Raw genomic sequence first — 14,530 nt, 5'->3', positions numbered from 1 at the left:
GAATAAAGATGCACAAGAGGAACCTTCCTTGCTTTTCAACTCGTATTTGAAGTGTTTGAGCCATCCTTTTATATTGTGCATCACGATACGTTTATAATTGGCCTTGACTCAAAGAGGTACTGCACTGAACCACTTTTCTTTCTTTTATGAACGGCTTGTCTCTCCTACCTTCTTTGCAGTAAATATACTTCTGCAAATTTGCATTGGCACTACTGCACTGCTGATTCCATAGCTTCTGCATCTGCATAACCACTTGCCTCTGTAAATGTGTCTGCAGATCTGCAAGTGCCCGTGAATAAATATGCACAAGAGGAATCTTCCTTGCTTTTCAACTCGTTTTTGAAGTGTTTGAGTCATCCTTTTATATTGTGCATCATGATACATTATAATTGACCTTGACTCAAGAGGTACTTCACTGAAACATTTTTTTATTCTATCAATGGATTGTCTCCCCTATCTTCTTTGAATTAAATATACATCTGCAAATTTGTATTAGCACTACTTCACTACTGATTCCATAGCTTTTGCATCTGCATAACCATTTGCCTCTGTAAATGTGTCTGCAGGTCTGCAAGTGCCCATGAATAAAGATGCACAAGAGGAATCTTCCTTGCTTTTCAACTCGTTTTTGAAGTGGTTGAGGCATCCTTTTACATTGTGCATCATGATGTGTTACAATTAACCTTGACTGAAGAGGTACTGCACTTAAACATTTTATTTTCCATAAATGGGTTGTCTCCCCTACCTTTTTTGAAGTAAATATACATTTGCAAATTTGTATTGGCATTAATGCACTGCTGATTCCATAGCTTCTGCATCTGCATAACCATTTGCCTTTGTAAATGTGTCTGCAGATCTGCAAGTGCCCGTGAATAAAGATGCACAAGAGGAATCTTCCTTGCTTTTCAAGTCGTTTTTGAAGTGTTTGAGTCATCCTTTATATTCTGCATCATGATAGGTTATAATTGACCTTGACTCAAAAGGTACTGAAACAATTTTCTTTCTTCTATGAATGGCTTGTCTCCCCTACCTTCTTTGAAGTAAATATACTTCTGCGAATTTGCATTGGCACTACTGCATCGCTGATTCCATAGCTTCTGCATCTGCATAACCACTTGCCTCCATAAATGTGTGCAGATCTGCAAGTGCCCGTGAATGAAGATGCACAACAGGAATCGTCCTTGCTTTTCAACTTTTTTTTGAAGTGTTTGAGTCATCCTTTTATATTGTGCATCATGGTACATCATAATTCACTTTGACTTAAGAGATACTGCACTGAAACATTTTTTTTTCTATGAATGGGTTGTCTCCCCTACCTTCTTTGAAATAAATATACATCTGCAAATTTGTATTGGCAATACTGCACTACGGATTCCATAGCTTCTGCATCTGCATAACGATTTGCCTCTGTAAATGTGTCTGCAGATCTGCAAGTGCCCTTGAATAAAGATGAACAAGAGGAATATTCCTTTTTTTTCAACTCGTCTTGAAGTGTTTGAGTCATCTTTTTATATTGTGCATCATGATACGTTATAATTGACCTTGACTCAAGAGGTACTGCACTGAAACATTTTTTTTTTCTATGAATTGGTTGTCTTCCCTACCTTCTTTGAAGTAAATATACATCTGAAAATTTGTATTGGCACTACTGCACTGCTGAATCCATAGCTTCTGCATCTGCATTACCATTTGCCTTTGTAAATGTGTCTGCAGATCTGCAATTGCAGGTGTCTGTGAATAAAGATGCACAAGAGGAATCTTCCTTGCTTTTCAAATCGTTTTTGAAGTATTTGAGTCATCCTTTTATATTGTGCATCATGATACGTTATAATTGACCTTGACTCAAGAGGTACTGCACTGAAACATTTATTTATTCTGTCAATGGTTTGCCTCCCCTACTTTCTTTGAAGTAAATATACTTCTGCAAATTTGCATGGGCACTACTGCACTGCTGATTCCATGCATCTGCATAACCATTTGCCTCTGTAAATGTGTCTGCAGATCTGCAAGTGCCCGTGAATAAAGATGCACAAGAAGAAACTTCCTTGCTTTTCAATTCGTTTCTGAAGTGCTTGAGTCATCCTTTTGTATTGTGCATCATGATGTGTTATAATTGACCTTGACGCAAGAGGTGCTGCACTGAAACATTTTTTTACCTATCAATGGCTTGTCTCCCCTTCATTCTTTGAAGTAAATACACTTCTGCCAATTTGCATTGGCACTACTGCACCGCTGACTCCATAACTTCTGCATCTGCGTAACCATTTGCCTTTGTAAATGTATCTATAGATCTGCAAGTGCCAGTGAATAAAGATGCACATGAGGATTCTTTCGTGCTTTTTCACTCGTGTTTGAAGTGTTTGAGTCATCGTTTTGTATTGTACAACATGATATGTTATAATTGACCGTGACGCAAGATGTACTGCACTGAAACATTGTTTTATTCTTTCAATGGCTTGTCTCCCCTTCATTGTTTGAAGTAAATATATTTCTGCCAATTTGCATTGGCACTACTGCAGCGCTAACTCCATAGCTTCTGCATCTGCATAACCATTTGCCTCTGTAACTTTGTCTGCAGATCTGCAAATGCCCTTGAAAAAAGATGCACAAGAGGAATCTTGCTTGCTTTTCATTTTGTTTTTGAAGTGTTCGAGTCATCCTTTTAATTTGTGCATCATGATATGTTATAATTGACATTGACTCAAGTGGTACTGCACTGAAAAAATTTTTTGTTCTATGAATAGTGTGTCTCCCCTATCTTCTTTGAAGTAAGTACACTTCTGCAAATTTGCATTGGCACTAGTGCACCGCTGATTCCATAGCTTCTGCATCTGCATAACCATTTGACTCTATAAGTGTGTTTACAGATCTGCAAGTGCCAGTGAATAAAGATGCACAAGAGGAATCTTCATTGCTTTTCAACTCGTTTTTGAAGTGTTTGAGTCATCATCTTATATTGTGCATCTTGATATGTTATAATTGACCTTGACGCAAGAAGTACTGCACTGAAACATTTGTATTCTATCAATGGTTTGTCTCCCGTACCTTCGTTGAAGTAAATATACTTCTGCTAATTTGCATTGGCACTACTGCACTGCTGCCTCCATAGCTTCAGCATAACCATTTGCCTCTTTATATGTGTCTACAGATCAGCAAGTTCTCGTGAAAAAAGATGCACAAGAGGAATCTTCCTTGCTTTTTAACTGGTTTTCGAATTGTTTGAGTCATCCTTTGATATTGTGCATCATGATGCGTTATAATTGACCTTGCCGCAAGAGGTACTGCACTGTGACAATTTTTTATTCTATGAATGGCTTGTCTTCCCTACCTTCTTTGAAGTAAATATACTTCTGAAAATTTGCATTGGCACTACTGCACCTTGCATCTGCATAACAATTTGCCTCTGTAAATATGTCATCAGATCTGCAAGTTCCAGTGAATAAAGATGAACAAGAGAAGTCTTCCTTGCTTTTCAAAACGTTTTTGAAGTGTTTGAATCATCCTTTTATATTGTGCATCATGTTATGTTATAACTGACCTTGCCGCAAGAGGTACTGCACTGTGACATTTTTTTATTCTATGAATGGTTTATCTTCCCTACCTTCTTTGAAGTAAATATACTTCTGAAAATTTGCATTGGCACTACTGCACCATGCATCTGCATAACAATTTACCTCTGTAAATATGTCATCAGATCTGCAAGTTCCAGTGAATAAAGATGCACAAGAGGAATCTTCCTTACTTTTCAACTTGTTTTTGAAGTGTTTGAGTCATCCTTTTATATTGTGTATCATGATACGTTATACTTGACCTTGACTCAAGTGTTACTGTACTGAAACATTTTTTTATTCTATCAATTGTTTGTCTCCCCTACCTTCTTTGAAGTAAATATACTTCTGCAAATTTCCATTGGCACTACTGCACCGCTGACTCCATAGCTTCTGCATCTGCATAACCATTTGCCTCTGTAACTGTGTCTGCAGATCCGCAAGTGCCCGTGAAAAAAGATGCACACGAGGAATCTTCCTTGCTTTTCAACTCGTTTTTGAAGTGTTTGAGTCATCCTTTTATATTGTGCATCATGATACGTTATATTTGACCTGCAGTGAAACGTTTTTTTACTCAGTCAATGGCTTGTCTCTCCTACCTTCTTTGAAGTAAATATGCTTCTGCAAATTTTCATTGACACACCTCCACTGCTGATTCCATTTCCTCTGCATCTGCATTACCATTTGCCTCTGTAAATGTGTCTGCAAATCTGCAAGTACCCCTGATCAAAGATGCACAAGAGGAAACTTCCTTGCTTTTCAACTCGTTTTTAAAGGGCTTGAGTCATCCTTTTATATTGGGCATTATGATACTTTATAAGTGACCTTGACTCAAGAGGTACTTCACTGAAACATTTTTTTATTCAATGAATAGCTATTCTCGCCTACCTTCTTTGAAGTAAGTATACTTTTGCAAATTTGCATTTGCACTACTGAACCGCTGATTCCATAGCACCTGCTTCTGCATAATCATTTGCCTCTGCAAATGTGTCTGGAGATCTACAAGTTCCCGTGAATAAAGATGCACAATAGGAACCTTCCTTGATTTTCAACTCGTTTTTAAAGAGCTTGATTCATCCTTTTATATTTTGCATTATGACTCGTTATAATTGACCTTGACGCAAGAGGTACTGCACTGAAACATTTTTTATTATATGAATGACTTATCTCCCCTACCTTCTTTGAAGTAAATATATTTTTGTAAATTTGCATTGGTAGTACTGCACCGCTGATTCCATAGCTTCTGCATCTGCATAACCACTTGCCTCTGTAAATTTGTCTGCAAATCTGCAAGTGCCCGTGAAAAAAGATGCACAAGAGGAATCTTCATCATGATACGTTGTAAATGACCTTGACACAAGAGGTACTGCAGTAAAAAATTTTTTATTCTGTAAATGGCTTGTCTCCCCTACCTTTTTTGAAGTAAATAGACTACTGTAAATTTGCATTTGCACTACTGCACCGCTGATTCAGTAGCTTCTGCATCTGCATAACCATTTGCCCCTGTAAATGTGTCTGTAAATCTACAAGTGCCTGTGAATAAAGATGCACAAGAGGAATGTTCATCATGATACATTGTAAATGACCTTGACACAAGAGGTATTGCACTGAAACATTTTTTGTTCTATAAATGGCTTGTCTCGCCTACCTTCTTTGAATAAATATACTTCTGCAAATTTGCATAGGCACTACAGCACCGCTGATTCCATAGCTCCTGCATATGCATAACCATTTGACTATGTAAATGTGTCTCAAAATCTACAAATGCCGTGGATAAAGATGCACAAGAAAAATCTTCCCTACTTTTCAACTTCTTTTTGGATGAGTGTGAGTCGTTTTTTTTTTTCTTTGCATAGTGATACGTTATAATTGACCTCAACGCAAGTGGTACTGCACTGAAATTTTTTTTTATTCTATAATGCCTTGTCTCCCCTACTTTCTGTGAAGTAAATTAGCCTCTGCAAACTTGTAATGGCATTAGTGCACCCCTGAATCCGTAGTTTCTGCGTCTGCATAAGCATTTACCTTTATAAATGTGTCTTCAATTTTACGGGTATCCCTGAATAAATGCGCACAAGAAGAATCTTCCTTGCTTTTCAACTAGTTGTTGCAAGAGTTTTAGCCATCCTTTTATATTGTGCATCATGATATGTTAAAATTCACCTTGACGCAAGAGGTACTGCACTGAAACAATTGCACTGGTACAATTGCAGGAGTATAGCTCAAGCCTAATTACAGACAGAGAAGAGAATGGACCCCTACCCTGCTGAGATTTTGAACACTGTCCTTGATAAAACCCCTTAACTAACTTATATAACTCAATCCTAATCTGACGTAATAGCTGATTATAATTTAAATCATATTAGTATTCTTGGTATATTGCTGTATTGTCGAAAACAATGCCTGCACACAGAGGGGAAGGGGGGGGGGGGGAAAGAAATCCTCTTTGAGATGTGTACTTGAAGCTTGAAGTGTTTTGTGTTGTTGGCAAAATATTTGTAGGGTAAATATTAGAATTATAGTTACTTCCTTTTTTCAGTCTGACGATCGCCTTACAGAAGCTCGACTTTCTCCAGTGATTGTGAATCTTAACAAAAATTCATTAAAATTGTTGTCAGATTTTGCTAAGGATGGTACAAAGATTCCCCTTGTTGACATTGACAGGATACTTTCAAACGCATTCTCTGAAGGGGATGACTGTATGCTCCGGAAGAAATATTGTTTGGAGGTTGACTCTTGGAGAAGTTTCTTCTTTTCACTGAAAAGGCTTTGTATAGATGTGGCTGTGAATAATTTAGATGTAAATATTATATTCTTCTTTGCTTTTTAATTTCATCTTTTAATATTTGACAAAAAGAACTTGCTTAACATTTTATGACATCTAGTTACAAATTTACTTAATTGCCGGGACTGCCCGATTATCATCTGGAAGAATCTTAATTTTTTATAGCTTTTTAGGAAAAAGCCAATGAATACTGAGAAGCAAATATTATTTCCTGGTGGGAGGGGTTTAAGTTTCTTAGATTTTTATCGTAAATTCGTTCAGTACAGGCATGTGTACATGATTGAGTTTTTTGGCAAAATCCATTTCAAATAATCCAAAAGCAGGTTCAGAAACGCAGCACAAACATAGGCAAGTTGTACAAAAAGCATAAATTTTTTTTTAAAAACGTAAAAATATCAAGATTTTAGTGCATGTGAGGGAGGATGGGAGGGTTCTGAGGCAAATTAGACCTGCAATTACTCACTGACCTTAGTCGACTCTAACCAGAAGTAAAACGTTAAATTTAAATTGCATTTTAATTTAATTTTAATTGTAATTGGTTAAATAATTTTGAAAGTATGTATCTGTGAACTTCATCCGCAAATCTACTCCACAGTTTTTGCTTTATTTCAAGCTGAAAGAAACATCATATTAGCACCAATCAAAAAAAAATTAATGTTTATATTGGAATAGAAAAATAAAATTAAGAAGAATAGCTCAGAACTAGCTGCCGCACAGGGCTCAGGCTACGACATAAACTGAAAAGTTGGAAAAAAGTCCAACAATGGAAAACAATTCATGATAAGAAAGAATATTCTATAAAATATTCAATTGATTAATATAATATTTTAAATAATTAGTATGTATAAAGAAATGTTTTTTTTTATTTAAAAAAGACCTTTTGTTACTTGCAAAAAATAACAGCAACAAAATCAGTGTTGTTGCATAACAAAAGAAAAAAGAGTGTAACTCAGAACGAGCTGTCAAAAACGCTTAGGCAAAAACAAAAACTGAAAAGAAAGGTAAAAAAAATTAAATAGGTAAAAAAAAGGTAAAAAAAATTAAAAAATTAACCCCATGCTGTTTGTTAAAACAGTAACTGGTAATTGGAGACAAAAGTGTAAAACACTACAGCTTAGAACTAAAAATAAAAAGGGTAATGATGTACTGAAAAAACGGACATGGACATAAAAAGGTTCGATATTTCAGATTGTTAAAAAGATGGTTATGTTTTAAGCAAAGTGACAACGCTGAATGGTCATCCTACTTCCATCGCGTTAAAAGCTTCTGCTTTGGCCCTCTCCTTAGAAGGCCAAATGTTAATAAATTCTTTTCATCGACCCTAATCTGGTCAAAAGCAAAGGCTATTACTGATATAATTCTACTTCAGCAAAAGAATTATACACTTTTTGTGTTCCCAGTGTAAAACTCCTGTCTTTACTGTGATTGGTTAAAAATACTTAATTTGCGCATACATTTCTTGATCACAAAGCTTAATTGCGATAATATATCTGGTTCTAAGCTACACAGCAGATTTGTCAAAACGTTTTTCTGTGAACAGAAAAACCTGTCTCTTATGTATGATGCCTGGAATTTCAGCCAATGACGGGTGAGTACATAGCAAGAACAGGTTTCCTGAGCTTCAGCACAGACAAACATGCCTTGTTTTATTCAGGTTGTTTTACCTTTTTTAGATATGGCTTGCTGTTTCATGTTTTACAGCTTTGGTACTTGTTGTTGTTCTATCATCAAGACGATCACCATTGTTTGCAGCTGCTATTGTTGCCGGATCAGCGTTCTTCTGCTTGAGTTGGTACTCCCACTATCAACTTCTATTCCAGGTTGTTTTTCTTTCTTTTTCTTTTCAATGTTTTTTCTTTTAAGTTTTTTTTTTCTTTTTCTTTTTATAGTTTTTCTTTTTAGTCTTTACTTTCTTTAAAAGACTATTTCTTTCTAAAGTAGAACCGAAAGTGACCGTTTCCCGCAATGGCTGAAAAGGACCTTTCTCTTTTTTATTTTTATCAAGAGGAACCGTAGGATTAGGCAGTATTAGTGCAGTGACGAGGAATTTTAATTTCCATCCTCTTTACATAGCTATTGCTGTTGTGTAGAAAAAATAGCCCTGTTGCCTGATAAGTTGTAGTTTTTTAATTCACTAAACTGCTTTACAAAGAAACTAAAATGGCTGAAGTATCATGGCAAGTGAATACCACTCCTATGTGAATCTCAGGGTTACCAACTTTTTGGTCCATGAAGAATTGAGACAAAGTCCGAACTTAAGCGTAAAGAATAAGGTTTTGAAGAGGGGGCAACCCCCTCCTAATTTCTGGAGGGGTTGTAATTTCGGATAGTTTTTTAAATAATACCAGGAAATCTGGCTGCATCAACACGGAAAAATCTCTCATCCCCAGGGGTATATCCTGTAGACAATTCAGTCCTGGTGAAAATTTATCGAGGATAATTACTCTTAACATCTCCAGGCGTAAAATTGAGTCGGCAAAGAGAAAGCAATACACAAGAAGAATTTCGTATAGGAATTCCGGCAAATTTCTCCGGTGTAAACTTTACCTGAAAAAATCACCCGCTGGAAACTTCCCTCCCCACGGCAAATTCTTCCCTTGGAAAATTCCCCAAGCAGAAAATTCTCTCCCTCACCATCGCCCGAAAAATGTATTCCTGCTTCCTAATAAAAAATTCTATACGTAAACAGTGGGCAAATTTTATAACTTAGACCTTTCACCAAGGCCCGTGGGGGTTCGTGTTATATCACAAGGCTAGTTATTCAGTCTTTCAACTACGCTGGGCAGAATGGCTATCTCAAAATTTTTATCGGACGATTTCGAGAAAAAAAGGGGCGTGGGAGGAGACATAGTTGCCATCCAATGTTTTTGGTCACTTAAAAAGGGCACTAAAACTTTCAATTCCCGTTTGAATGAGCCCTTTCCTGATATCCAAGGATCACTGGGTCACTACGATCATCCCATCCCTGTAAAAAAATAAAAAAAAATAGACACGGTCCATGATCTTTCTTTTGGTAAAGAATACAAAATGCCACATGTTTTCAGATGGGAGCTTGAAACCTCTACTACTACTACTAATACTAAAAACTCACCATGGCACCAAGCCGCCTGAGGCCAACACAGCTAAGCACGCTCCTCCTCCATCCGAATCTATTAAAGTCTCCCTTTTTACACCCGCCCACAAAGTTCTCATTTCCTTTAAATCCATTTCCATTTTGCTTTGAAACCTCTGCAGTAGGTTTTTTTTTTTTGATACGCTGAATCTAATTGTTTGATTTTCATTAAGATTCTTTAACTTTTAGGGGGTGTTTCGCCATTTTTTGAAAATCAGGCAAATATTCTCAGGTCCGTAGCCTTTGATGGGTATAACTAAGCTTAATGACACTTATACAATTTGAATAAGCACAATAAGTTAATTCTTCAAAATTAACTAAGAAGAATTAACTAAGAAGTTAATTCTTCAAAATTAACAAAATATAATTCATAAGTTAATTAGTATCAAAATTTCGTTTTCTAAACTTTCGATTCCTTTTGAGCCGTGTCGCTCCTTAGTTACAGTTAGCTACCAAGAACTGTTAGATATATATATATATATATATATATATATATATATATATATATATATATATATATATATATATATATATATATATATATATATAAAAATCAAGCGATAATGTGTCTCGTTAGGTTTATCTCATCTAAAGGGGCATAGTAAGTCTTAGCTACTAATCCCCGGCAGAGGTCATATCAGGTACAAACTATAAAGATCAGACCAAGAAACAGAGATCAGCACTGCCGGTAGGGAGTAGGGACTGTAAAGTCCAATGCCGTATTCTTTACCTTTTTTATTTTAAAAGATTGACCGTGGGTGCTTGACAACTTGGCTTTTGTTTTGATTCCAGACCATCAAGAATCCAAAGTTTCCAGTTCGTTTCTTCTCATTTTCAGCTGATAAGTGATAATACCTGATACATGTAGGTTGAGGTTTTTTTCAGAGTCTCAGAAGCTGGAAGTGAGTGTATACAAAAAAGGCGCCAGCTTCTCTATTATCTTGACTGCGGCGAGTAAAATCAGGGTGTATAAAATCATTTATAGATGAAGAATTTTCAAAGCGTTTGCAGAAAGTTTGCTTCAGGAAAGAACAAACAACCCCGAAAAATACAATATAGAACGCCAAAAACACGTAGATTGAAGTCTTAGCACTCATTTGGTGATGAGGGACATTTTTTTACGAAAGTATTTTGTTTTATGTCATAAATTTGGAAAATGTGTCCACTTTATGTCCCAAATTTCTAAAATGTGTCCCTTTTTTGTCCTATTGTGTCATTATGTCCCGATATATAGTAATATGTCCTTGGGCATAAAATATGTCCAGTTGGTAACCCTGATTATATTGCTTGGAAAGCTCCTTTTTTTGAACTGCTAACAAATATAGAATAATTCTTAGCTTTATCTGCTTAAATCGTGTTTTCTAAATTTTGAAACAAACGTGAAAGCATATCTTAATAGAGACATGTAATGTACCACCAGGGACATATTCCGAAATGTATTTTATAAAAGTATTATATTTTATAAACTACTGCTACTACTACTAACAACTCACCGCAGCACCTAACCGCCTGACGTGAACACAGCTACGCACGCTCCTCCTCTATCCCAATCTATTCAAAGCCTCCCTTTTTACGCCCGCCCATGAAGTTCCCATTTCCTTTAAATGTTTCTTTATGACGTCCTCCCACCCCAGACGGGGACGACCTGCTTTCCGTTTAGCCCTAGACAGCTGGCCGAAAAGAACAATCTTCGGCAATCTCTCATCCTTCATCCGCACAACGTGCTCTAGCCACCTCAACCTTTCTTTCGTAATAGCCCTAGAGAGCGGTATTGAACCACATTTTTCGTATAGCCTATTGCTTGAAATACAGTCAGTCAGCCGGGTACCCAGAACAATCCTTAAGCAATTTCTCTGGAAAACATCTAGCAAATTATTAATAAAATATATTTTTTTAAAGTATTGAGTGTGTCGAAACTCAAAATAATAAGCGAATTATGTGGAAAATATGGTGTAGGAATTGGCGAAATTTGGACCTTTGGGAAAGATCTGGGCCCAAAACGGCGTCTTGCATACGCGCCTTTACATCACCATATGAAAATAAGTAAAATGAAAGTCAACTACTCTACTGACTTAGAAACTTTACTTTGAGGCGATAGGTTCTAGAGTAAGTCTACATAAATTCTGTCTCACTTGTCACCACATTTTAAAGGGGAATGTCATCCGTTTTTTGTATGCTTTTTATGTGAGCTGTCAGTTAGAAGGGGAATGTGATCATTTTAAAGGGGAATGTGATCATTTTAAAGGGGAATGTGATCCGTTTTTTTGTTTGCTTTTTATGTGAGCTGTCAGTTAGAAAGGGAATGTGATCATTTTAAAGGGGAATGTGATCCGTTTTTTTTGTTTGCTTTTTATGTGAGCTGTCAGTTAGAAGGGGAATGTGATCATTTTAAAGGGGAATGTGATCCGTTTTTTTGTTTGCTTTTTATGTGAGCTGTCAGTTAGAAAGGGAATGTGATCATTTTAAAGGGGAATGTGATCCGTTTTTTGGTTTGCGTTTTATGTGAGCTGTCAGTTAGAAGGGGAATGTGATCCTTTTAAAGGGGAATGTGATCCGTTTTTTTGTTTGCTTTTAATGTCAGCTGTCAGTTAGAAAACTGTGTATAATGGCTAATTTGATAGATTCATATGACTATTAAGCGGGGCTCCCACGGCATCAATAAAGTTAATAAAGTATTCCGCAAAGTTACATACCGTAAAGTTCGTCGCGCTCACACATGAACTTTACCTTCCTGACTTTATGGAAATTTTTTGAAGCAATTAATTTGAATTATTCACACGTTCATTCTTTAATATATCTGACATTATTTTTTGATAACTTTTTCAGTTTAATAAGTTAGTCCTAAGTTAAATGTTGTTTTTACTTTAAAATTTACTAAAGAAGGCTCACAGATAAAAATGAGAACCCAATTCTTGACAAATTACTTCACTTATTTCCTTGAATGCAATTTCAACACAAATTCTGTCCTTATGTTCCCCTTGTGAGGAACTGTATATTAAAGGTTTATTTCTCACTAGTGAAGTAAGCAAGTCTTCTGCTTCAATTTTCCACATATTAATGTTCCACAGATTAGAGAAAAAAGTTCAAGACTGGCTATCTGATTAGTTTCTTTTAGCTGAATTGAAATTTTCCACAAGTCTTCTCCTATTGGATGAACTTTCCTGAACTTATTGAAAAAGTTAAATAAAGTTTAACATCTTTTAGACAACCATAGAGTCAATAAAGTTATAAGAGGAAAACGGTTTATTAACTTTATGGACAGCTTTATTAACTTTATTGACGCCGTGGGAGCCCGCTCTTAATCTCACTGTTTGTCAATAGCTATATCATAAATATCAACAACAAGTAGAAACAGTAGGGGAATTTTTTCTTAAGACAGTGGAACCTTCAACCTAAATGACTATTTCGACCCTATATCCAAGGTCCGTCCTCACCAAAACAAATTAAAATGTATAAAAAAAAACTTAAATTAAAATACAACCATCAAAACTAAAACTTTCAAAGAAGCTCAACCAGGAATTTCCCTGAAGAATTCTAGATCTGAGTCTATTGGCTAGTTTTTTGTCCTAAGGATGCTAGAAATTTTTTTAAAAGATTTTAGTTTTAGTGGTCGTATTTTAATGTGAGTTTCTTTTATATTTCTTTATTTGTTTGCTGAGGACGGCGCTTGGATATAGGGTCGAAATATTCATTTAGGGTAACGGTTCCACTGTCTTAAGGAGAAAATTCCCTGTTGTTTTCTACTTATTTGTATTTATGGTGGAGAGGCTGTGTGGTCTTCGTTGCTATTTAATAGCTATATCACGTTGTCACGTAACTTATTATTTCTTGTTGTTCGAAAATCTATCTCCTCGGCATTTACTTTGACCACTGTACATATATTGTGCGAAGAAAAACTTGTGAAAGAATTAACGGGTGATTCAGACGGTGGGTACAATCTTGCACACAGTCTTATTTTTAAATTCCGTCCCAGTCAGTGTTAGTGTAAATTGTTCTTTGACGTATAATGATTTTCGGCACACTTTTTTTTCTTTCTTTTTTTAATTTTTGTCACTTGATTGCTGTGCCCTTTCACACGGGGAAAACAAAAAGAAAAAAGAAAGGGCTCTTGACTATTAAAATGTGAAAAAAACAACAAGCTCTGACAAAAGACAATAATTTGTTTTTTCAAGCGAAAACTACCCAGCAACTTCTTTTATAGACTGCAAATGAAGTTCATGAAGTCTACCTATGAAATTCACAAAAATACCCCCATATTCTCTTAATCAGAAATCCATAAGTAAAGAGCTTCGTGCCTTCCATGTATTATTTCGGTGTTAATGCTCAATTGGGGTTATTCTTGTTTCACAATATGCAGAAAGATTGTAGTTAACACATTTTGACTGCACTTCAACTATACTTCACACACCCCCCCCCCCTCACCCCCGCTTGTGCAAATATGTAGCCCAAATTATATTTTCCCCATCCATTTTGCCATGCGTCACTCTTGTTTCAATTTGATACCCATAAATTGAATCAACACTAGAGATATCAAGAAACTGAAAAACACATCGGAACTATATAATTTGGGCCATATATTTACACATTAGGCGTTGCAGTTAAAGTATAGTGGAAACGCCCTCAAAATGTTTTAATTACGATTTTTCTTCCTATTGTGAAGTAAGAATTTTTTCTTAATATGTTTCCTTCTCAATAGCCCCAATTGTGCATTAATACCACTTTTCCTTCCTTTCATGTTTTTTTCTTGGAAAAAAAAAATCCATCTTCGTGTGGAATAGGTGCTCGTCGAATCCTCACAAGAGAATCCTCACAATTCAGTAAGATTCACAACTCACAATTCACAATTCGTCGAATCCTCACAATTCAGTAAGAAATTGAAAGTTGTATTGCCCCGTTTAAGTGTCGAAAGTGATTGAAGGACAAAATATATTTTAAGCAGTCTTTCATGCACCAAATTTTGATTATTATCCTTTTTTGTCAATTTTCAGACAAAATAAAAACCACACAGTTCAAAATCCATGTCGTTTTAATAACCCGCAAATAGCACTAAGGCCTTTTAGAGAGTTTAGGGGGAGGAAGGTGGAC

General features: G+C 35.9%; 1 protein-coding gene across 4 annotated transcripts in view; it reads left to right on the top strand.

Annotated features, from left to right (window-relative positions):
- LOC148946555 (uncharacterized) overlaps positions 1–14,530 on the top strand; it is a 63,702-nt gene that overhangs the window by 16,908 nt on the left and 32,264 nt on the right. For all 4 annotated transcript variants that reach the window (XM_089097437.1, XM_089097438.1, XM_089097439.1 and 1 more), the window contains 2 exons: positions 6,088–6,348; positions 8,007–8,153. In XM_089097437.1, coding sequence (XP_088953563.1) covers positions 6,088–6,348; positions 8,007–8,153 — 408 coding nt within the window. The remainder of the gene's footprint in view (positions 1–6,087; positions 6,349–8,006; positions 8,154–14,530) is intronic.

The sequence above is a fragment of the Artemia sp. Qi Xiang Cuo genome, chromosome 11 (assembly GCF_049724085.1).
Source record: "Artemia sp. Qi Xiang Cuo chromosome 11, ASM4972408v1, whole genome shotgun sequence".
Lineage (NCBI taxonomy): Eukaryota > Metazoa > Arthropoda > Branchiopoda > Anostraca > Artemiidae > Artemia > Artemia sp. Qi Xiang Cuo.
The sequence above is the reverse complement of the archived record's forward strand: the minus strand, read 5'-3'. Positions and strand labels throughout refer to the sequence as shown.